The sequence below is a fragment of the Hyla sarda genome, chromosome 13 (assembly GCF_029499605.1).
Source record: "Hyla sarda isolate aHylSar1 chromosome 13, aHylSar1.hap1, whole genome shotgun sequence".
NCBI classification, from domain to species: Eukaryota; Metazoa; Chordata; class Amphibia; order Anura; family Hylidae; genus Hyla; species Hyla sarda.
In genome coordinates this window covers 26,420,263-26,444,075 of record NC_079201.1, presented here as the reverse complement: position 1 = coordinate 26,444,075, position 23,813 = coordinate 26,420,263, and the positions used below count along the sequence as shown (strand labels likewise).

Below are 23,813 nucleotides of genomic sequence, written 5' to 3'. Positions count from 1 at the left end.
CATCACCCCATGCACTTCATCCTCAGTCTCCTCATCACCCCATGCACTCCATCCTCAGTCTCCTCATCACCCCATGCACTCCATCCTCAGTCTCCTCATCACCCCATGCACTCCATCCTCAGACTCCTCATCACCCCATACACCCCACGCACTCCATCCTCAGTCTCCTCATCACCTCATACACCCCATGCACTCCATCCTCAGTCTCCTCATCACCCCATACACCCCATGCACTCCATCCTCAGTCTCCTCATCACCCCATGCACTCCATCCTTAGTCTCCTCATCACCCCATGCACTCCATCCTCAGTCTCCTCCTCACCCCATGCACTCCATCCTCAGTCTCCTCATCACCCCATACACCCCATGCACTCCATCCTCAGACTCCTCATCACCCCATGCACTCCATCCTCAGACTCCTCATCACCCCATGCACTCCATCCTCAGTCTCCTCATCACCCCATACACCCCATGCACTCCATCCTCAGTCTCCTCATCACCCCATGCACTCCATCCTTAGTCTCCTCATCACCCCATGCACTCCATCCTCAGTCTCCTCCTCACCCCATGCACTCCATCCTCAGTCTCCTCATCACCCCATACACCCCATGCACTCCATCCTCAGACTCCTCATCACCCCATGCACTCCATCCTCAGACTCCTCATCACCCCATGCACTCCATCCTCAGTCTCCTCCTCACCCCATGCACTCCATCCTCAGTCTCCTCATCACCCCATACACCCCATGCACTCCATCCTCAGACTCCTCATCACCCCATGCACTCCATCCTCAGTCTCTTCCTCACCCTATGCACTCCATCCTCAGTCTCATCATCACCCCATACACCCCACACACCCCATCCTCAGTCTCCTCATCACCCCATACACCCCACGCACTCCATCCTCAGTCTCCTCATCACCCCATACACCCCATGCACTCCATCCTCAGTCTCCTCATCACCCCATACACCCCATGCACTCCATCCTCAGTCTCCTCATCACCCCATACACCCCATGCACTCCATCCTCAGTCTCCTCATCACCCCATACACCCCATGCACTCCATCCTCAGTCTCCTCATCACCTCATACACCCCATGCACTCCATCCTCAGTCTCCTCATCACCCCATACACCCCATGCACTCCATCCTCAGTCTCCTCATCACCCCATACACCCCATGCACTCCATCCTCAGTCTCCTCATTACCCCATACACCCCATGCACTCCATCCTCAGTCTCCTCATCACCCCATGCACTCCATCCTCAGTCTCCTCATCACCCCATACACTCCATCCTCAGTCTCCTCATCACCCCCATACACCCCATGCACTCCATCCTCAGTCTCCTCATCACCCCATACACCCCATGCACTCCATCCTCAGTCTCCTCATCACCCCATACACCCCATTCACTCCATCCTCAGTCTCCTCATCACCCCCATACACCCCATACACTCCATCCTCAGTCTCCTCATCACCCCATACACCCCATGCACTCCATCCTCAGTCTCCTCATCACCCCATACACCCCATGCACTCCATCCTCAGTCTCCTCATCACCCCCATACACTCCATCCTCAGTCTCCTCATCACCCCCCATACACCCCATGCACTCCATCCTCAGTCTCCTCATCACCCCATATACCTTAAGCACCTCATCAGTATTACACAGCTGACACCCCCCCCAGTCCTTCTCATCAACATTAAACCCCCTAATCACTACACCCCTGACCCCCCCTTCTGGTCCTCCTTATCAACACTACGTTCTCCCAGACCCCCAATCCTTCTTATCATTACACCACCAACCTCTTCAACACCCCTCCTGTCCTCTTCATCATCATTACAATCCCCCCCCCCCCCCCCCCCCCCCCCCCCCCCCGCCCTGCACCCGACCGTCGCTCTCCTCACCTTATCTGTTCAGTGATGCGGCTGTGAGGCGGGAGGGTTTGCTGCTCCTGTCGCTTCTGCCGGGGTCAGAGGCCATGACACGTGACATCAGGGGCTTGGAACAGACGTGCGTGCCTGCGCGGGGCACGTCTGTTCCCATCAGCCCCTGGCCTGTCCTCTCCTCTCGCCCGGCCGGTTTAAAGGCAAATTACTGCTGTCAGCGGCAGGTCCGGGACCTGTTGCTGCAGCATTTAGTACGAAGTACTGGAAGGGGGCCCTGCAGGGGCCCAGATTGTGAGATGTGACCTGGGCTACTAGGGGGGCCCCCTAACACTCTGGGCCCCTGTGCAGCCGAACCGGCTGAACAAGTGATATGTCCGCCCCTGGTACAGATGTCATGGCACTGTAAAAGGTTAGAGACATCTCGGCTAGTTTGTCCTACACAAGGTCAGACCTGGAATTATGTGCTGTTCAGTGTGAAATAGCAGAGCACTTTCCTTGGCCTCCCCACTGCTTGTTAAGCTGCACATTCCATGTATGTATTCTGTATTATTGCATTGTAGGGTTGTGTGCAGGCATTTTATATTTCTTTATCACATATCAAAGTCTTAGGCCGTTATTTTGTGACGAAAGATAGTAACGGGAGAAATAGTTCATGCTCTATTTCTCCCATTATTATCTTCTGTCACAAAATAACGGTCGTTATTTATAACTGGTTAAAACGGCTATTAGAAAAATCCCATAGACTATAATGGGATTTTCTAAAGGCCATATAGGATTTTGTAACTGCCGTTTTCAGTGGATTTTCAGACGGAACTTCGTACCGATCTTTAAAACGGAGTCGTTTTGTAATGTGAAACAAGCCTTAAAGGGGTACTCCGGTGGAAAACTTTTTTTTAAATCAACTGGTGCCAGAAAGTTAAACAGATTAGTAAATTACTTCTATTAAAAAAATAAAATAAATCTTAATCCTACCAGTACTTATTAGCTGCTGAATACTACAGAGGAAATCCATTTCTTTTTGGAACACAGTGCTCTCTGCTGACATTACGAGCACAGTGCTCTCTGCTGACATCTCTGTCCATTTTAAGAACTGTCCAGAGTAGGAGAAAATCCCCATAGCAAACATATGCTGCTCTGGATAGTTCCTAAAATGGAGCTCTGTGTTCCAAAAGAAAAGAATTTCCTCTGTAGTATTCAACAGCTAATAAGTACTGGAAGATTAAGATTTTTTTAATAGAAGTAATTTACAAATCTGTTTAACTTTCTGGCACCAGTTGATTACCCCTTTAAGAAATGTTTTGTTTTGTCTGTACCTGGGTAGTTAACAGTAGTACCGTAAGTGGTCCTTAGCAGTATTAATATAATATATCCCTAAATCTTTTTGAGAACTTACGACTACTAAGTATAACTGGACAACAATTCATGGACATTAAAAATGACACTGCCCCAAGGATCAGCAGCCACAGTCAGGCTGGACATATGTATCCCAGTCTGAGACATGCTACATTTACAGGGAGGAGACAGCATCTCTGCCCTTGTGCAAACTAGATGTAGAATACGCAAAGCAACATCAGGTGTTTTTTTATTTTTTGTTACTTCATGCACACTTCCCATAGTTAGTCCTGCAGTTCCATGTGTTTCATTCCAACACAGCTGCAATAATTATGTATATCCCCTGAGGCTCTGTTTACACCTGTGGTTTTAAAATGTGTAATAAAAAAAAATATTTTCAAAATGTGATTTAGCCCGTCCCCTAATAAAAATGTAAATAACTCCCTTCTTTTACAATACAGTAACAAAATAATAAATATATTTGGTAACATTGTGTGCAGAAATGTCAGAACTATTTAAAATATAATGTTAATGATCCATTACAATAAAAGTGTAAACTAAAAAAAATAAATAAATTGGACATACACAAAAAAACAACATATCACAGCGCCAAAAATGAGCCCCTGTACAGTCCCGGAAATACTTTGGGAACATTTATGGTTATTTCTAATGCTGTGGGAACAGGAGCATCGTGTTGTGATAGTTTCTCTTTAATCCAGAAATGCTAAGGGAGAAAAAAATCCCTTCATGTGGTGTGCGGCTGCTGGTTCTGATCCTGTTCCTCTTATCGGGCTTTCTCTATAGGAAGTCTGCTGCTCCTACATGATACATTGTTCCTGTTCTGTGCTGATAAGGACATCGGTTCCAGTGACGTAAATATTAATAGTAACAGATCGCACCGCTATGGTTCCTGTTCATGAATACTCTTGTAGACTATTTGTTCTTCACTACAATGCAAAACAGCCTGTATTCAAGACTCCTGAAAGCGATTTCTGTCTCCAGACCGCCCTAGTCTTCTGTAGAACATATAGCATCATCATCTTCTCATGGTCATTAAGCCACTGTAAATGTGAGCAAACATCTGGGTGTGAATTCGGGTAGAAAACAGACATGGTGCACATCTACAATCTTGTATAATGATCTGATTGCTTCTCAGCATAATATCAAAAACTAACAGGTTGTTAGTATACATTTTATCAAAAAGTACAAGCCCACTCGCCACGTCAAGGTCACCTATTTAGAGTGGGTCCCTTATGTCCCTAGCATAAAATGTCGTAGCACTGGGCGGCGACCACCACCGCCGCGACACCAGTGCCCACGGGGGGGGGGGGGGGGGGAACGACCCACTGGCAGAGCGGCCCCAATGCCACTCAAACCAGTCTATGGGCCGCACCTCCCCGCAGACACGGCGCCATGGCAGCAACGGACGCCGCACAGCACCACACCAGTGTGAACAAGGTGTAACAGCACACTTACCATGCTCTCCCAGTCAGACTGGGAGGCTGCTAGGAAAGAAATGGCCCTTGTGTAGCAAACTACTACTTATATAGGGTTGGGCTGAGGGGGTGTAGTTGCAAGGTCTTAAAATGAGTTATCTTATTATTATTCATGGTAAAAAAACAGAATTCAGGTAGTCTGCACCACTATCGCTATACCTCCAACTCTACAGTTGCTCCTGACAGCGGCATAAACACAATTCTAAGTATCACAGCAGCTCTTATGCCGGTAGACACACACAATCAGCCGTCTTGCTGCTGAATAGCTGCGTCCCCTAAGGTCTCGTCCGTGTGCACCCCTATATGCTGCATCTTCAATAAAGATTTCGTGACACTGCTACTCTGGTGAGTGACGCCCATTATTTCTACTGTCTTTATACTATTATTATTATGTATCCCTCTCCTGATTGGTAAACCTAATGACTTGTTCCCAAGTGATGGGATTGGTAGTACTCTTAAAGGGGTTCTCCACCAGAAGGTGATTTTAGTACATACCTGGCAGACGGTAATGGACATGCTTAGGAAGTATATGCGCTTGTCTTGGGGCTAAATGGCTGTGAGATTACCAGAACACTGTGGCTAGATTTTTGTGAACTTGTATTTCCTGTTTGACTTTTCTTTTTTTCACTACAAATCCCACAATTCTATTTTCCTCCCTCCCACACAACCGCCACCCCACCCATTGAAACAAAAGACCTGTGGTTTTCAACCAGGGTGCCTACAGCTGTTGCATTAGTTGCAGATTGATCTCTCTCCCACCAAGCAATCCTTTCACCCATTGAAGCAGACAGGCTCCCTGTCATCAGCTGACTAGTGAGTCAGGTCTCGGCCGCATTGCAAGCTGGGAAAAATCCAAGACAACAGTCATTTTGTGATAAAAATAAATATTGGAATGAAAATCACAGAAGAATTGTGAGAATACTGTCACACACAGGTACAGACACTATATTATGAACTACACTAACTTTACAGACCCTGTAGAATAGTCAAATAAAAAAAAATCCTGGAATACCCCTTTAACCACTGCTCTGTTTATTCTCTATGGGACTTCACACCTTGCCAAGCTCTGAACTAAGATATGTTCAGAAGGACCAGTGGATGACTATGTGCATTACTCCGTTCACTCATAGGACAAGAATCACCATTCTCGTAAGGCTCCCAGCAGTCTGACCAATCAGATACTTATCTTTTATTCTCAGGATAGATGATAAGTTATAGTCCTGGGGATAATCCTTTCAACACCGATGAATAACAGATATGACCTTAGTCAATTCATGGCCAGCCATCAGTCCTGGCCACCCATTTCCCGGGAACAAAAAACCATTCTAAAATGCATGCAGCCAATGAGTAAAATTTATAAGCTGATTCCTCTTAAAGCCTGACGTTACTGCAGGGGTTAATTTGTCATGGACATTACCTAGTGAGCAAGCCATTATGTCTAATAGAGTATGTGCCCCAGGAAAATGGGAAAGATGTTGTCACTTCTCCTAACACAAATGTCCGACTGGTCATGAGTGACTCGATCTTAGGAGTAAACGAGACATCTCCATGCAGAGAAGTGGGGAAGAACCTTGTGTATGGACTCAAAATTACAGCTCCAGCTTTGATTGACACTGACATCAGTAAAGTCTGACATCTCTAATAAATCCTTATAACCTTGTTTTTGGGTTACGGTATATTTGTGTTTTTCTCATGTTTTGCTCTGTAGAGTGTCTAAAGAAGTTATAGAATATCATTAGCAGTAGTATGCCTATTTCTTGATGGTTTGCAGTTAGCAGTAACCACTTTGTAGTAGTAAATGAACGTGGAATATATCTTATTTGGGCTAAGTGTCATCTTTCTCACCATGCTGGTTTGTATTTGAGCGCAGCTGCCAGGTGAGGTGTGGACAAGGCCATTTAGAGTTTGCAGGCAGGAGCCCAAGCTTGGTCTCTGTGCACATCTGGGCCATATTGAGCTCCGTTGCAAGAGATGTAATATCCCTTAAAAGATGGTAAAGCTTTCTGTATGTCGCTGAAACGCAAAGGCCCCTTTCTAATACTGGATATTGGATCATCATATGGTCAAGATAAATGTTCCTTCTGTGACATGGCAATACAACAACCAGGATCCTGAGAAGTTTGTTTCATCAGTCTTGGTATTTGTCCAGCACCCCCCCCCCCCCCCAACAGTTAGTTAAGATTCTTTCTATATTCTTTCTCATCAGAGCTGATGTGATTGCAGAAATGATCTTAATTGAGTTTGATGGCCGTGCTAATTATATCAGTGCAGTCTGTGGAACGCTGAGCGTGGTTCTATATATGAGAGAACACTACGTCATCTGCATTCAGGGGAGCACCTTATCTTCTCCGCAATACATTATGAAGAACCAGAACTGTAGGTAAATACTCACCGGCTCCATTAACACCACGCTGAGCGCAGGTATTAGAAAACTGTTCATCACTCATAGGATCAGTACAACATAAATAAAACCGATGCAGAGTTACATCCCGTATTACGGCTCGTTCACACGATTGGATTGACTTGTGTCCTTTGCGGCTGTTCACAGCTGATTCTCTGCTGCAGAAAATCTACCACAGACCCCCATTAACGTTAATAGGGTCTGCAGCGCTTAGGCTACATTCACATGGTGGTACTTTTTCCCCAGAGCTGATTTTTTCCCCTATCACAACCAATTACAACTTAGCTGAGCTATGATTGGTTGCTATGAGAAAAACTAAACAATTTTGATCTCAGGCAGATTAATAAATCCAGACCATAATGTACATACGATACTTATTCTGTACTGATCACTATTCTGCTAGTACAGTGATCCCTCAACTTACAATGGCCTCAACATACAATGGTCTTTTCTGGACCATTGTAAGTTGAAACCAGACTCAACATACAATGCTACGGACAGTCTAGATCTGTGAAATGTGTCAATGGCTGGAAGAAATGACCAATCAGAATAGGCATTCACTGGTAAAACCCCTGTATTACTGAAGCGTATGCACTGACTGATGTCTAGTAGCGCCCCCTACAGTACAGGGAGGTATTACATGTTCTGTACATTTTACCTGTACCAGGGTTACCTGCTCCTCTGGACACCAGGTGAGGTCGGCTCCATGTTACTTTTTTAGTACAGGACCCTGAAGAAGCTCCTCTCCTCTACATAGACCAGTGTTTCCCAAGCAGAGTGCCCCCAGCTGTTGCAAAACTACAACTCCCAGAATGCCCGGACAGCCTTCGGCTGTCCGGGCATGCTGGGAGTTGTAGTTTTGCAACAGCTGGGGGCTCCATGCTTGGGAAACACTTACACAGACAGTGATTTACAGCTCCCAGCAGATCTTTCATTACTTTTATATGTAAGGATTTTCTTTATCTATATTAGTTATCTTCTTATTTTTCTTTAATTCTCACTTTTTCCTATTTTTGGATGACAATTTTGGTGCCTTTAGAACCAATTACCAGGTTTCCATAGAGTTCTGGTCTCAACATACAATGGTCTCAACATACAATGGTCATCCTGGCACCAATTAATATTGTAACTTGAGGGACCACTGTATATAAGGGGTGTATGGTTGGACACATCACTTATAGCTTAGCTGAGCATCCATAATGGATGGGGGGGGGATAATAGATATGTGTATGAGTATATTTATTCTGAGTAAACATATACATATATATACACCATAAAAACTGGAGACAACAAATCTGTTGTTGTCGTCAGTTTTTATTTTTTTGGAGACAATACATTGAGCAGTTTACACAGTTAGTCTCATGTTTCTGTGTCTCCCTCCCACACATTCTCCTTTACTCTGAAAGGGATGATGGGTAAATAGAAAAACTCCAGGCTGCTGACTCACGTGACCTCAGAGCTATTGCTCATTATATGGTTGTTGTTATATACAAAATCATATAGCCCCTGTAGACTGCCCAGTAAATGGGGTTCTCAGCACTGGAGATGTATGACATATAAAGAAGTGATCATGTAGCACGGGGATTCCTATTCATTACTCTATCGCACAATACTGCAGTCCTTTTTTCCTAGTCTAGAATGACTGCTAACAGAGACTGCAGGCTTATGGTTGACGCTGGGATACAGCAGGAGTTTATTGCCTTATCATGGCAGGTTCTCATTTTCTTGGACTGTCCTGAGATTTTTGCATTCCCTTCTGCGTTGTTCACTATCGTCTTGCTGACGTATTTGTCTCCACAATGAGGCGGGGAGAGTGTCTGCCCCGAGGCAGAAGAATTGTCAGCACTGCTGCAAATATATCTTGCTGTGCAGTTTGCTTTACATTTAAGCAACACTGTAAAAAAATATAATTTAATGCCACCTGGGCAGAAGCCTGGGGTGGGCTGAGCTCTAGGGCTCTCCTGGTGCTTCTGCATTGGCACCAATACTGGTGAAGAGCTGCACTACCAAGGTCATTTTTCCTGTTTGTGAACAGTCGTGGCACAAAGCGTATGGGAGTAGAGGCCAGAACACAGTGGAGGAAAGAGTAATAAATACAGAAATTATGGTTTTAAAATGGAAGTTTGCAAGCACAGCGACATGAAAGATGAATGTGACAGTAAACTAGTTGTGTACAGATTGAAAGAGAAAGATCCGGCTTCCCAGCTGGAAAGGATTTGAGCTTAAAGGGGTACTCCCCTGGAAAACTTTTTTTTTTTTTTTTTTTTTATCAACTGGTGCCAGAAAGTTAAACAGATTTGTAAATTACTTCTACCGTATTTAAAAATCTTAATCCTTCTAGTACTTATCCGTTTCTATTTGCTCCACAGGAAGTTATTTTCTTTCTGAATTTCCTTTCTGTCTGACCACAGTGCTCTCTGCTGAAACCTCTGTCCATTTTAGGAACTGTCTGGAGCAGGAGAGGTTTGCTATGGGGACTAGTTCCTACTCTGGACAATTCCTAAAATGATCAGAGATGTCAGCAGAGAGCACTGTGGTCAGAGAGAAAGGAAATTCAAAAAGAAAAGAACTTCCTGTTGAGCAAATAGAAGTGGATAAGTACTAGAAGGATTAAGATTTTTAAATAGACCTAATTTACACATCTGTTTAACTTTCTGGCACCAGTTGATTTAAAAAAATAAAATAAATGTTTTCCAGGGGAGTACCCCTTTTAAGGCCTGGTGTACTGTCGCAGATACATGAGATTTAGCAAGATGGGCCTGAAAGGTGAAAATGACTTGTGTAGTAGTTGCTGTGATCATCCAGTTATCACTGTTTACACCATATTACAGAGATGCTACAGCTATGTTTATTATGCTGGAGGAAGACAGCACAATCCTACAATACTATTCTACTGTTTCTTACAATATCTGACTATGCATTGTGGACTAGAACAAAGTCATTTTCAAAGTACTGCCTTCTTATGTATGCCCCTTCTGTAGACCTGGATCTAGCGGTGTGCCCTGCCTCCTGATGCATGCCCCTTCTGTAGACCTGGATCTAGTGGTGTTCCCTGCCCCCTGATGTATGCCCCTTCTGTAGACCTGGATCTAGCGGTGTGCCCTGCCTCCTGATGCATGCCCCTTCTGTAGACCTGGATCTAGTGGTGTTCCCTGCCCCCTGATGTATGCCCCTTCTGTAGACCTGGATCTAGCGGTGTGCCCTGCCTCCTGATGTATGCCCCTTCTGTAGACCTGGATCTAGCGGTGTGCCCTGCCTCCTGATGCATGCCCCTTCTGTAGACCTGGATCTAGTGGTGTTCCCTGCCCCCTGATGTATGCCCCTTCTGTAGACCTGGATCTAGTGGTGTTCCCTGCCCCCTAATGTATGCCCCTTCTGTAGACCTGGATCTAGCGTTGTGCCCTTCCTCCTGATGTATGCCCCTTCTGTAGACCTGGATCTAGCGGTGTGCCCTTCCTCCTGATGTATGCCCCTTCTATAGACCTGGATCTAGCGGTGTGCCCTGCCCCCTGATGTGTGCCCCTTCTGTAGACCTGGATCTAGCGGTGTGCCCTGCCCCCTGATGTATGCCCCTTCTGTATGTATGCCCCTTTAGCCGTGTGCCCTGCCCCCTGATGTATGCCCCTTCTGTAGACCTGGATCTAGCGGTGTGCCCTGCCCCCTGATGTATGCCCCTTCTGTAGACCTGGATCTAGAATTGTGCCCTTCCTCCTGATGTATGCCCCTTCTGTAGACCTGGATCTAGAATTGTGCCCTTCCTCCTGATGTATGCCCCTTCTGTAGACCTGGATCTAGAATTGTGCCCTTCCTCCTGATGTATGCCCCTTCTGTAGACCTGGATCTAGTGGTGTGCCCTTCCTCCTGATGTATGCCCCTTCTGTAGACCTGGATCTAGAATTGTGCCCTTCCTCCTGATGTATGCCCCTTCCGTAGACCTGGATCTAGCAGTGTGCCCTGCCCCCTGATGTATGCCCCTTCTGTAGACCTGGATCTAGCGGTGTGCCCTGCCCCCTGATGTATGCCCCTTCTGTAGACCTGGATCTAGCAGTGTGCCCTGCCCCCTGATGTATGCCCCTTCTGTAGACCTGGATCTAGCGGTGTGCCCTGCCCCCTGATGTATGCCCCTTCTGTAGACCTGGATCTAGAATTGTGCCCTTCCTCCTGATGTATGCCCCTTCTGTAGACCTGGATCTAGCGGTGTGCCCTGCCCCCTGATGTATGCCCCTTCTGTAGACCTGGATCTAGCGGTGTGCCCTTCCTCCTGATGTATGCCCCTTCTGTAGACCTGGATCTAGCGGTGTGCCCTTCCTCCTGATGTATGCCCCTTCTGTAGACCTGGCTCTATTCGTTTGTCCTGCTACTCATTTAGACCCCTGTAGGCTACCACGTGTTAATGTGGCTCCCACCAGTAGTACTATACTTGTGCACTTCAGTAGTTTTCAGCAAGTCCCCAGCAAGTTTTCAGGAAGTTCAGCAAGTCTTTCTGGTGCTGTAGAGCATTAGCAGCCGTGATATTCTAATGCTGCTAAAGGATTTTGTGTCAACCTGATAGTGAGACTAAAGCAAAGAGTAAAGCGGAGTGACAAGTAAGTGGCGACTCTGCAATGTTTGTAATGCTAATGACTCTCCAGCGGCCACTTCAGACTCATTACATCCCTTTAATATGTGTATGGTAATTGCATGGGAAAGGTCAGGATAACCTTTGCTTCACGGGTCGGCATGTGACTCATATTCCTATGTCTGTGTAGTATAAGGCACCTTATGTCACTAGCTGGATATAGTGATTCTCCTAGGTATCTGTCTGCACCCTTGATGTGTGTCATCCCTGGAGACCTTGGTGTATGATTGTATTTAATATGTTTTCCTATACACAAAATACAATTGCTGGACTAAAGTCTTATTGGCCACCAGTGAAGCCTATAGGTGCGGGTTACTTCAGCTCTAGGTCAGTGCACATTGTATAAAACAAGAAGTGTTGCCAAAACAATTATTTTTTTTCCCCACTAAGGTTCAATCCTCAGAAGTTTATACATATGGTTCGGAGTGTGATGTTATTTTTAAAACTTCAGTATTACTCAAAAAATATTGTATGTATTAAATTCACTTTACAGGATTGTTTTATCCTCATACTCAAGTACTTGTTCTCTACTGTTTACAGTGTCCCCAGTGGCTGGCAGCATAATACAGTATCTTGTGTTTCCAGTTTCTCATTCACTTATGTAAAAGATAGGCCATCTCCCCACCATTCAGCTTAGGCTGCATTCACATCACGATTTCTCCATCCGACCTGAGTACACGATTTTTATAACTTGAAATCGTATATAAAGTCTGATCCATTGACCTCCATTAAAAAATTGGATCCATTACACACATCCGATTTCACACGATTTTTGTTCGGGTCTGAAATCGGGGTTGACCACGATTTCAGACCTGAACAAAAATCGTGTGAAATCGGATGCGGATCAAATCGGATGTGTGTAATGTATGTTTTTTTAATGGAGGTCAATGGATCAGACTTTATATACGATTTCATACGATTTTAAGTTATAAAAATCGTGTACTCAGGTCGGATGGCGAAATCGTGATGTGAATGCAGCCTTAGGTGTTGGGGCAGTAACCTCTCCCTTATAGATTCCGTAGAAAGTTATAGTGCAGCGTTTACTGTAACTGTTTCCATGATGAGATGTTACTCTTCCTATCATGTTTATATTATGGGCCAGTGTCCCCAACCTGTAGGCTGTTAAGGCTTAATGGGAGTTTTCTGCTAAAGAGACACAGGCTGGGAAACATTGTCATAGTCTGCTGCCACAATTCCTAGATCAGTGTGTTTAAAATGATGAATAAAGTTCATTCCGGATGTCCTGTAAATTGTATCTGTAGCCAGATAGAGCATTTTTTTTAATCCTCATCAGCTGTAAATATCATCACTTTCCCAGGTAAGCCTGCGATCAATAGCTTGTCTGTCCTTAAGCATTAATGTGCTATGATAGGGCAAAATTGTGGGAGAGATTTTGGCAGAGAGAGGGAATCTGATCTTCAATCTGTGTCTGTTTTGAGAAGAATAAGGCCGGGTTCACACTGAGAATCTGCGGCTGGAACAATCCCATCTGGAGAACCCAAGTGCGGCACTAGGACTGCGCAGATAAACAGATTTTGCCAGAAAAATGTTCATTCTTTTGCCGTTGGAATTTTAGCAGCAGCTGAAATTCCATAGTGACAGCAATGGGATTCCGCTGCACCGGACTTCCTAAGTGGAATTCCGTTCTGAAATTCTGAAGTGTAAACCTGACCTAATAATAATGTATTCCAAATAAATGTAGGCGCTTTGTGGAAGCATTATTTGTCTCAATAGACTATGTACAATGGCACAGCCAAGATGCAAGGAAAGTATTTTATTAGGCAAAGATTTTACATGTGCAGCATATCAGGTATGTGATCTTATAAGGTAAGGTGTCCAAATAGAATCCAGTCTTAGGCTAAGTGTTCACACCAATTTTTTTCTGGCATTTTTTGGAGACCTTCCACTGTAGTTTTTGAGCTAAAGCCAGTAGTGTATTCAAAAGGAATGGGAAATATAAAGGACTTAAACTTTTCCTTCCTACTGAATCCACTTCTGACTTTGCCTCAAAAACTGCAGTGGCAGTTCTCCAAAAAACACCAGAAAAAAAAACCTGTGTGAAAACCTAGCCTGAGGGTGAATTCACACGCACAGTTTACTAAGGATATTTGACGCGCTTCTAATCCTGCGCATCAAATATGCATAGGATACTGTACGTGTGAATAGAATTCTGATCTGGTGTTAAATTAAAGGAACGAGAGAAACACCTCCATCTTGTTCCACACCAGATCCACCAGCTGTAGGTTGCAAATGGTGTAAAAGGGTGTCTGCTACAATGAGAGTTGCTAGTGGGGAACAGGACCTGATCTATAGGCGTTGCCCAGGATCTCAGGATAGGAATTAAAAGGGGTTATGCAGAATAGAAAGAGCTAATTACTTCAAAAATCAGCACCAAGCCTGTCCTCAGTTTGTATGTAGTATTACAACTACTGTAGTCTTTATTCACTTCAACGGAACTGAGCAGCAATACCACATGCAACCTGAGGACAGGTGTGGTGCTGTTTTTATTATTTTTTTTTTAAATCGGCTCAGTATTTCTCTCTTTGAATAACTCCTTTAAGTGTCTGATCTTGTGGTGTCCGACTTCTGTGATATCTAGAATGGAGCAATGATTCTTTAGCTAAACTGAGTGGTGGGTCAGCATGTTTTCCATTTATGGTCTATAGCAGTGGTCTCCAACCTGCGGACCTCCAAATGTTGCGAAACTACAACTCCCAGCATGCCCGGACAGCCGGTGGCTGTCCGGGTATGCTGGGAGTTGTAGTTTTGCAACATCTGGAGGTCCGCAGGTTGAAGACCACTGGTCTATAGGCATGCTGGAAATACTCTTTCTCAATAGACAATGAATGAGGTGTTTGAGACCTACCACTCTATTCAGCAGGGAGAGTTGGAGCTCTGTTCTAGAGATTAGACATATATCCCATAGCCACAGGTCAGGGAATACGTTTTTAGGGATGCCTGCATTTACTTAACATTTTTATTTTTTTTTATCTTTTCTTAAAGCCAGCACTCTTTTGTTGCAGTTATAAATATTGCATCAATAAAATACACAAAAAAGATCAATAACATCTGTAAATACACCTTATAAGGAGAACATTGGATATGGTTGTACTTCAAAGGTTGTTACAACGTCTACAGTTGAGAAATAGCATTGAAAAATATTGCTTTGGTTTGTTGTACTAAGATATAAGAATTAGAAAGCAGTCCTGTAAACCATGTTCCTCTATTTTCACCTTTTTTTTTCAGAGGGCCTGGCAGTGGGAGTAGGATTTGGTGCTATTGGAAAAACCGCATCAGCCACATTCGAGAGTGCAAGGTATGAATCTTTTTACACATGTTGTCATATATATGATCTGCTCCGAACATACAAAAAGTGCAGAAGGCTACATTCACAGTACTGTTGCGCCCCGTCAAGAACGGCCGTTAAACTACTGTCATTTTGACGCAACGGGAGGTCCCAATTGACCCCATTATAATCAATGGGGTCTGTCGGACACTGCTGTTTTTCAGCGGAAGTAGCGGGAGAAAAAGGCGGCACAGACTGTATTTTTACTCCCTTCTCCCGCTATTTTCCCCGCCGGCTGTCGCACTACCGTGTCATAATGGTAGTGTGAAAGGGGCCTAAGATAAAGAAGTAGAACATATACAGGTATAGCGCCAGATTGAAGCACTCCTACAGGATCCCGTCCTCCTCTACATAACTGGGAAGCTGTGAGACAGCTATTAGGGAGGCTATGAGATGTCTACCCATCTCAATATACATGGTAAATATATAGTAATGCTTACTCTGTAAAAGTTATAGTAGGACAGTTCCTATCGCAGAAAAGCTGTCACTTCTGACCCCTCACATCCCAGCGGCAATCTATTATTTTTTTTTTTTTTAAATAACTAACTTCTGATGCAAAATCTTAATTTCTGGGTCCACTCAGACATACCAGCTCCTATGTTGTCTTTCATACGCTTCTTTAGATAATTCACCCTAGGAAAGATTGTGCCTTTAAAGAGAATTTGTCATCAAAATAGTGTTCAATTCGTGTACATGACTTCCAGTAATAGGACATAGACTTTGGCTCCAGTGGTGGAAATTAGCATACGTCTCTAGATTTCTATCCCGCATGTTCTCCTATGAAATCCACTCCATTTGCTACGCTAATTCTCTTTGGAGTGTCCCAGCAGGTTTGGTGTAATTCTAAGGATAATAGTGCTGGAATCTGCTGCCAGTACTTGTACACACAGACTATTTCTGGCTGGTCTGGGTATGAATGGTCAGCAGTGCCTCCCGTGTGACACCAGTTTCCTTAGCATATTCTTGTATAATTGTGGAATTGCTTTTATAGCAGTTCCCTTGTTATGACTTCAGATTGCATTATTGCAGCTTTAACTGCAGCATATGGAGATCAGACTACAATAAAATGGTTGGGCTATTCTATGAGAAGTTTACTGGAAACATGATATTTAAGGGGTACTCCACCCCTAGACATAGGGGCTAAGATGTCTGATTGCGGGGGTCCCACCGCTGAGGACCCCTGCAATATAGCATGGGGCACCCACCTGTTTCTGCTCCGGAAGCACTGGAGGGTCTGGGTCCCAACCACCGGAACCGAAGTCCGTGACATCACGACCCTGCCCCCGTGTGACGTCACGCCCTGTCCCCTCAATGCAAGTCTATGGGAGGGGACGTGACGGGGCGGAATACCCTTTTAAATGGGTTATTTAGGATTAGAAAAAAATTGTTTCTTTCAGAAACAGCACCACACTTTTCCTCCAGTTTGTGTGAATGATGCCAAGTTCTAATACCATTAAAAAGAAACAAGGACAGGAGTGGCTCTGTTGTTCTAATCCCTGATAGGTAATTTCTTGACATAATGAAAGTGTAGTCTCTCCATGGCACAGCTGTTTTCTGTCTGACAACCTTTGTGTTTAGCACACCAGCACACCCACCCCATCCCTCTTCCCCCTCCCACCCCATAATGGTCGCTCTAATGAAGGTCGCAGGAGGGAACAAGGCAAGTCACAGGTGAAGCTCTGTAGACAATACAGTGACTTCAGGGTCATGGTGTAGTGAATGTACCTTGTGTAGCTATTTAATGCTGGATAAACTCAAAAAAACACAGAACAGTAGACTGGGGGCCCATAAACATTGGGTAAAAATAACCCTCTTAAACTCTTCCCACCCTTAACCCCTTAAGGACTATGGACGTATGAGTACATCCCTGCGCCCTGGGTCTTATGGCCAGGGACGTACTCATACGTCCGTGGGAATTCCAGCCCCTGCCGGGCGGGGACCGGACCGGGGTGACTGCTGATATCGATGCCCAGGGGGGTCATCAGAAGCCCCCCCCCCCCATGTCTGCGATCGGCGCAAATCGCAAGTGAATTCACACTTGCGATTTGCACGATTATGGGTCTATAGTGACCCAGAATGTAAGGGGGATCGCGGGTGCAAATTTTTCGCCGCAACACAAACTCCTAGCAGGGAACTCACTGTTAACCTCCGCCATTGTGAATGTACCCTAAAAACACTACACTACACTAACACATAATAAAGGGTAAAACACAACATATACACCCCTTACACTGTCCCCCCCCAATAAAAATTAAAAACATATTGTACGGCAGTGTTTCCAAAACGGAGCCTCCATGTTGCAAAACAACAACTCCCAGCATTTCTGGACAGCGACTGACTGTCCAGGCATGCTGGGAGTTTAGCAACAGCTGGAGGCACCCTGTTTGGGAATCACTGGCGTAGAATACCCCTATGTCCACCCCTATGCAATCCCTAATTTAGTCCTCAAATGCGCATGGCGCTCTTACTTTGGAGCCCTGTCGTATTTCAAGGCAATTGTTTAGGGTCACATATGGGGTATCGCCGTACTCGGGAGAAATTGCCTAACAAATTTTGGGGGCTTTTTCTCCTTGTACCCCTTATGAAAAGGTGAAGTTGGGGTCTACACCAGCATGTTAGTGTAAAAAAATACATTTTTTACACTAACATGCTGGTGTTGCCCTATACTTTTCATTTTGACTAGAGGTAAAAGGGAAAAAAGCCCCCCAAAATTTGTAATGTAATTTCTCCCGACTGCGGAGATACCCCATATGTGGGCGCAAAGTGCTCTGGGGGCGCACAACAAGGCCCAGAAGGGAGAGTGAACCATGTACATTTGAGGTGATTTTTCACAGGGGTGGCTGATTGTTACAGCGGTTTTGACAAACGCAAAAAAAAAAAAAAAAAACACGTCACCCCATTTCGGAAACTACACCCCTCACGGAATGTAATGAGGGATGCAGTGAGAATTTACACCCCACTGGTGTCTGGCAGATCTTTGGAACAGTGGGCTGTGCAAATTAAAAATTTTGTACAGCCCACTGTTCCAAAGATCTGACAGACACCAGTGGGGGTAAATGCTCACTGTACCCCTTGTTACGTTCCTCAAGGGTCTAGTTTCCAAAATGGTATGCCATGTGGCCGTTATTTTGCTGTCCTGGCACCATAGGGGCTTCCTAAATGTGACACGCCCCCGAGCAAAACTTGCTCTCAAAAAGCCAAATATGACTCCTTCTCTTCTGGGGTTACAAATTTTGGGGGGGTATTTTCTGCTATTAACCCTTACAAAAATGTGAAATTTGGGGGGAAACACACATTTTAGTGAAAACATTTTTTTTTTTTTTTTTACATATGCAAAAGTCATGAAACCCCTGTGGGGGTATTAAGGCTCACTTAATTCCTTGTTACGTTCCTCAAGGGGTCTAGTTTCCAAAATGGTATGGCATGTTTTTTTTTTTTTTTTTTTTGCTGTTCTGGCACCATATGGGCCATTTCTGAAAAACGTACTCTCCAAAATACTCTTGTCGCTCCTTCGCTTCTGAGCCCTCTACTGCGCCCGCCGAACACTTTACATAGACATATGAGGTATGTCCTTACTCGAGAGAAATTGGGCTACAAATACAAGTATACATTTTCTCCTTTTACCCCTTGTAAAAATTCAAAAATTGGGTCTACAAGAAAATGTGAGTGTAAAAAATGAAGATTGTGAATTTTCTCCTTCGCTTTGCTGCTATTCCTGGGAAACACTTAAAGGGTTAAAACGCTGACTGAATGTCATTTTGAATACTTTGGGGGGTGCAGTTTTTATAATGGGGTCATTTGTGGGGAATTTCTAATATGAAGACCCTTCAAATCCATTTCAAACCTGAACTGGTCCCTGAAAAATTGTGAGTTTGAAAATTTTGTGAAAAATTAGAAAATTTCTGCTGAACTTTGAAGCCCTCTGGTGTCTTCCAAAAGTAAAAACTTGTCAATTTTGTGATGCAAACATAAAGTAGCCATATTGTATATGTGAATAAAATAAAAAAAATTATTTGGAATATCCATTTTCCTTACAAACAGAGCTTCAAAGTTAGAAAAATGCTAAATTTTCAAATTTTTCATCAAATGTTGGGATTTTTCACCAAGAAAGGATGCAAGTTACCACAAAATGTTACCACTATGTTAAAGTAGAATATGTCACGAAAAAACAATCTCGGAATCAGAATGATAACTAAAAGCATTCCAGAGTTATTAATGTTTAAAGTGACAGTGGTCAGATGTTCAAAAAATGGCCGTGTCCTAAGGTGTAAAATGGCTGGGTCCTTAAGGGGTTAAATATCTTTTTTTTCCTTGATGCGCCATTCCGTTCACTAGAATATGAGGGTTTATAGTATATAATTCAGGGAATTAGTCAAGTGGGTGTGAACTTTAATAATGGGGGTATAATTGCAGGTGAATGATTATACAGTCAGGGGTGTGTTGTACACTGAGGTGCATGTTGCCTAATATACACTCTTGACTGTATAAGCCCACCCATCACCTGATAGTCACTCCTATTATTACAATTATGTTCACGCCCATCTGATTCTCCAAATTGTCGGAAAAACTATAAACTCATATCTCATGAAAGGAAGTGCGTATGAAGAAACTAAAATGGTGTGTGGCACCCTAAGCTATTTAATAATATCACAATCAAATTTTTGGTGATTTGGCCACAGGGTCCTATTTAAATGTTTTTTTTTTGTTGTCATTTATTGCCCTCTTTACATTGTAATTCATCCGCATAAGTTTTCTTATGTTCCTGACCCTTAAGATAGAACTGTGCGAACCTGTGCTGTCACCACTGACGGCAAGGAAATGTGCACATAATTCTGCTGAAAGAAAGAACAGGTACCTTCTTTCGGCAGATCAATTTCAGTTGTGTGAACGGGTCCGCAGAAGACCCATTCCCACCAGTGTTGAGGTTCACACAGTGGAATTCCAAATTTTGTAGAGTGAACATACCCTAAAGTGTTATTCAGAGAAAAAAAAAAAGGTCAACTGGTCACAGAAACTTACACAGATTTGCAAATGAATTTCATTTAAAAATCTCAAGTTGTCGAGTACGGTACTTACCAGCTGCTGTATGTTCTGGAGGAAAGTATAGTAGTTATTTCAAATGTAAAAATTTTAAGTGCAACTGTCTCCTCCGTACGAGGTATTGAGGTGCCAGCGCCATTAGTTAGTGCACACGGAGATCAAAAAGATGGCACCTTACTTTCCTTATCCCACATCTTGTAAACTGGCTTGTACTTCAGGCGAACAGTCAGGCCAACTCTTGCAGGGGCCCTCCTCCCCGCCCTGACCCCCTCTCAGCATGGAGGCCTGCTTTTCAATCGTGCAGGTCAGGTAGGGAAGAAGGCATGCTGCTGCGACTTGGCCGGTCTCCGACTGTTCCAGCGGAAATACACAACAGCCTGGATAAAAGTATACCAACTGCCTGTTAGCATATTTAGTACCATTGAAAAAAGACATATATGTCCATCAAGTTAAACCAATGAACACTATTTGATCTCCTTGTGCCCCATCTAATTGTGTCTGCACCTCCGTACCTCATATGGAGGTGAGAGTTGCACTTTAACACTGTTATGCTCCGTACTGATCACCTCTGTCTGTGTCCCCAGAGCAGGAGAGGTTTCCTTTGGGGATCTGCTCATTCTCCTGAACAGTTCCTGACCCAGACAGAGGTGGCAGCAGAGAGCACTGTGGTCAGACTGGAAAGAACTACACAACTTTCTGTGGAACATACAGCAGCTGATAAGTACTGGAAGGCTTACCAGTTGATTGGAAATAAAAAAATATATATTTTTCTCCAAGGGAACCCTCTAGAGCCCCCTCCCCAGCCTCTACTCTCAAGGTGTGATATCCATTACCCCAGTGTGTAGGTTGCGGCTGGTCTTGTACATGCTGTTCTATGTCGGAGTTCCCTGTACAGAACAGGTAGGACGTATAGGACACAGCTGGACTCTGATTAAGTTACAGTTCTCAGGCAGAAATCTCTGACATCACTACCATTAACCCATGTGCTGCTGGGGTGAGCTGTGTCCTTCCAAGGTGATGACCTTCCCAGGAATTGTCAGTCCAGTGGCTACATCAGTATGGTCTGTCGTGTAGCAGAGTGGTGTAAATTGTGAGATGTTTCTTCTCATTTTATATACTAGTGTATCATCCCTACACCTGTGACCTGACCATACTCACAAAATCTTCACCATGTCCCACACTCTCCTTGTTTTGTCTGCATATTAGATTAACATCGCATTCGGCAGGATGTTATAATTTCATTCCATAGTCGATATATTAAAGCTGTGGATACCACTGAGACTCTGAAATAACCAAATATTCCTGCTTCTGATGGGAGGAGGAGATAAAAATACTGGATTTATGTAGACGGATGGCTGTATGGGTTCTGTCTGTGGCAGATATTAAGATCTGCTATGTGATGCATGAGAGCAATCAGCGACATTGATACTAGAGACCTATGTATGGATGTATAGGGGGAGGCGAGATGAACCTGCATATTCCATATTTATACTGAATGGCACAAGTATGATTATGCATGTCAAAGTATTATCTATATATATATATATATTCTAATGTGTTTGTGTGTATACAGATGCTCATCTTGCTGTGTACAAAAGGACAAGGCACATGAGAGATTAATGTATGTCTGCTGCCACCAAGTGCTGAGTTCTGTCTACTGCAGCCTCACCATTACTGTATATTGGTATTATGTAGCCAACACTTGTTGGACATTGATCGGCCATAAAAAATTTTGTATAGCAGGGTTCTCAAATTATCCGGGGGCCACTGGAGGTAGCAGCAGGGTGAGGCTGGGCTGCATGTGCCCCTTACATATGATGCCCCCATCATGCGCCCCACCATCCACCAGCAACCCCCCATTCCCCCTACCCTGTGTGCTAATAGCAGACGAATTAGGTAGCATTGTCATCGTCCCCCCTTCCCCGTCCCCCCCCCCCGACTCTCACACACACACACACACATACACACTTACCTGTCCTGCGATGCACTTCTCCTCTCCGGCGGCGGCCTGACGAGTGATGTCACTGATGTCCTCCTGTGCGGGTCTGCGGAGGAACGTCACAATGCACAACGTCCCCTCATCAGACTCGGGCCGGCCAACCGGAGACTGGGAGGAAGTGAAGCCTTCTGGCATTTAGCGCTGCTTGCCCAAAGCAGGGCTAAATGCCTGAAGAAGTTACCTGCCCGGCACCCAGAAATGCATGTCCCGGGCGTCAGGCAATACAAATTAAATATACCTGGTGCGGGCCACAAACTTTCGTTCCGCGGGCCGTAAATGACCCGCGGGCCGGGAGTTTGAGACCCCTGTTGTATATGCTGAGCTATGTCTAATAAATCATAGCTTAGGTATGCACTCACTGTCACTCTGAAGTGTTACTGACATAGCGAACCCAAAATCGGAGTGAGCTATTTTCTTGTCACTAATGGCTTAATCAAAAAACACCCATATTAAATCGGTAGAAACTCTTTAGATTTATTCTGATCCCCATATTGAGGTCTTGAAGGAATTATTTCTCTGTCATGGGGCAATTGGCATTAGTCTCATTTGGGGGGGAATTTGCCTTCCTGTGGATTAACACAGTGGGGTTTTAGGTTGAACTCAATGGACTCTTGTCTTTTTTTTCAACCTTACAAACTATGGGGGGACATTTATCATTAGGTGTCTGTTGTAGACACAGATCTACCACTTTACACTGCTTGTCTAATTTACACTCTTGCTCAAGATTTACTAAAGTTGTACATGTCCTTTGATACATTTTGTGCAAATATAGAAAGGCCCCTCCCTCGCTCTACCATGCACTCCTTCCTCTACCGCACACTTCACAGAGCTGTGGCATGTTCCTCGCGGTACACTGCTACACTGTGCAAGAAGTACTGGAGCAGCAGTGCGCCGAACTAAACTGCACAATAGTAAAATCATAAATCTTTATAAAGTACACAGAGGGAGAGATTCTCAAAGAATTTTGCGCCCAAAAAGAGTATTAACATTTTGGCGCGAAAAGTATCGAACAAATTTTCATTTAGCTTTGTGCCACGGTTTACACTGTTCTCGTCAGTTTTGTAAAAGTAGGCGTGTCCACGTATATTGTCTGCTTTACATGATATTTTCAAAGGGGTGAGAGTCTGGTTTACATCAAACATTTCACACCAACTTTTTGATTGTGTAGAAATCACAGAAATGGTTGTAGTTTTATTGTTTTAGTTTTCTGCTCATTTTAGATACGTGAATGGGGAGGACTATGTCAGATTCGGCAGATTGCGATGATGAACCGATTTTTTATTTAAATGTCAAAAGGGTAAACGAGGGCTGTGGTGGGGATTTTTTTTTTTTTTTTCAATGTGTTGTGCTTTTTTTATAATTGAATTTTCAGGCATAGTAGTGGAAGCCGTCTTGTAGACAGATTCCATTACTAAGCCAAGGCTCAGCGTTATCCCCAAAATCAGTTTGCGCTAACCCCCAATTATTGCTCCACGGTACCCACCGCCACAAGGAGGAGAACAGCCGGTACAAACAGGCGGTAACAGGCTGCCGTTATTTAGGCTTGGTTGGTATCTGGTTGATAATGGAAAAAATGGGGGAACCACACGTTTTTTAAATTTATTTAAAATAAAAAAAAATGCATAGGGTTCCCCCTATTTTCAGTATCAGCCAGATACCAACCAAGCAGCAACAGCCTGATATTACCAGGGT

General features: G+C 44.2%; 2 protein-coding genes across 30 annotated transcripts in view; one reads left to right on the top strand and one right to left on the bottom strand.

The window, feature by feature from the left end:
• LOC130297737 (general transcription factor II-I repeat domain-containing protein 2-like) overlaps positions 1–23,813 on the bottom strand; it is a 1,987,867-nt gene that overhangs the window by 43,088 nt on the left and 1,920,966 nt on the right. For 19 of the 26 annotated variants that reach the window (XM_056550544.1, XM_056550552.1, XM_056550541.1 and 16 more), the window contains one exon: positions 3,144–4,282. The exons of the other annotated variants lie outside the window; for them this stretch is intronic. The gene's annotated coding sequence lies outside the window, so the exon portion shown is untranslated. Of the gene's footprint in view, positions 1–3,143; positions 4,283–23,813 lie in introns of those variants that run through there. 26 annotated transcript variants of the gene reach the window in all.
• SLC39A11 (solute carrier family 39 member 11) overlaps positions 1–23,813 on the top strand; it is a 499,832-nt gene that overhangs the window by 450,057 nt on the left and 25,962 nt on the right. For all 4 annotated transcript variants that reach the window (XM_056550534.1, XM_056550532.1, XM_056550533.1 and 1 more), the window contains one exon: positions 14,983–15,052. In XM_056550534.1, coding sequence (XP_056406509.1) covers positions 14,983–15,052 — 70 coding nt within the window. The remainder of the gene's footprint in view (positions 1–14,982; positions 15,053–23,813) is intronic.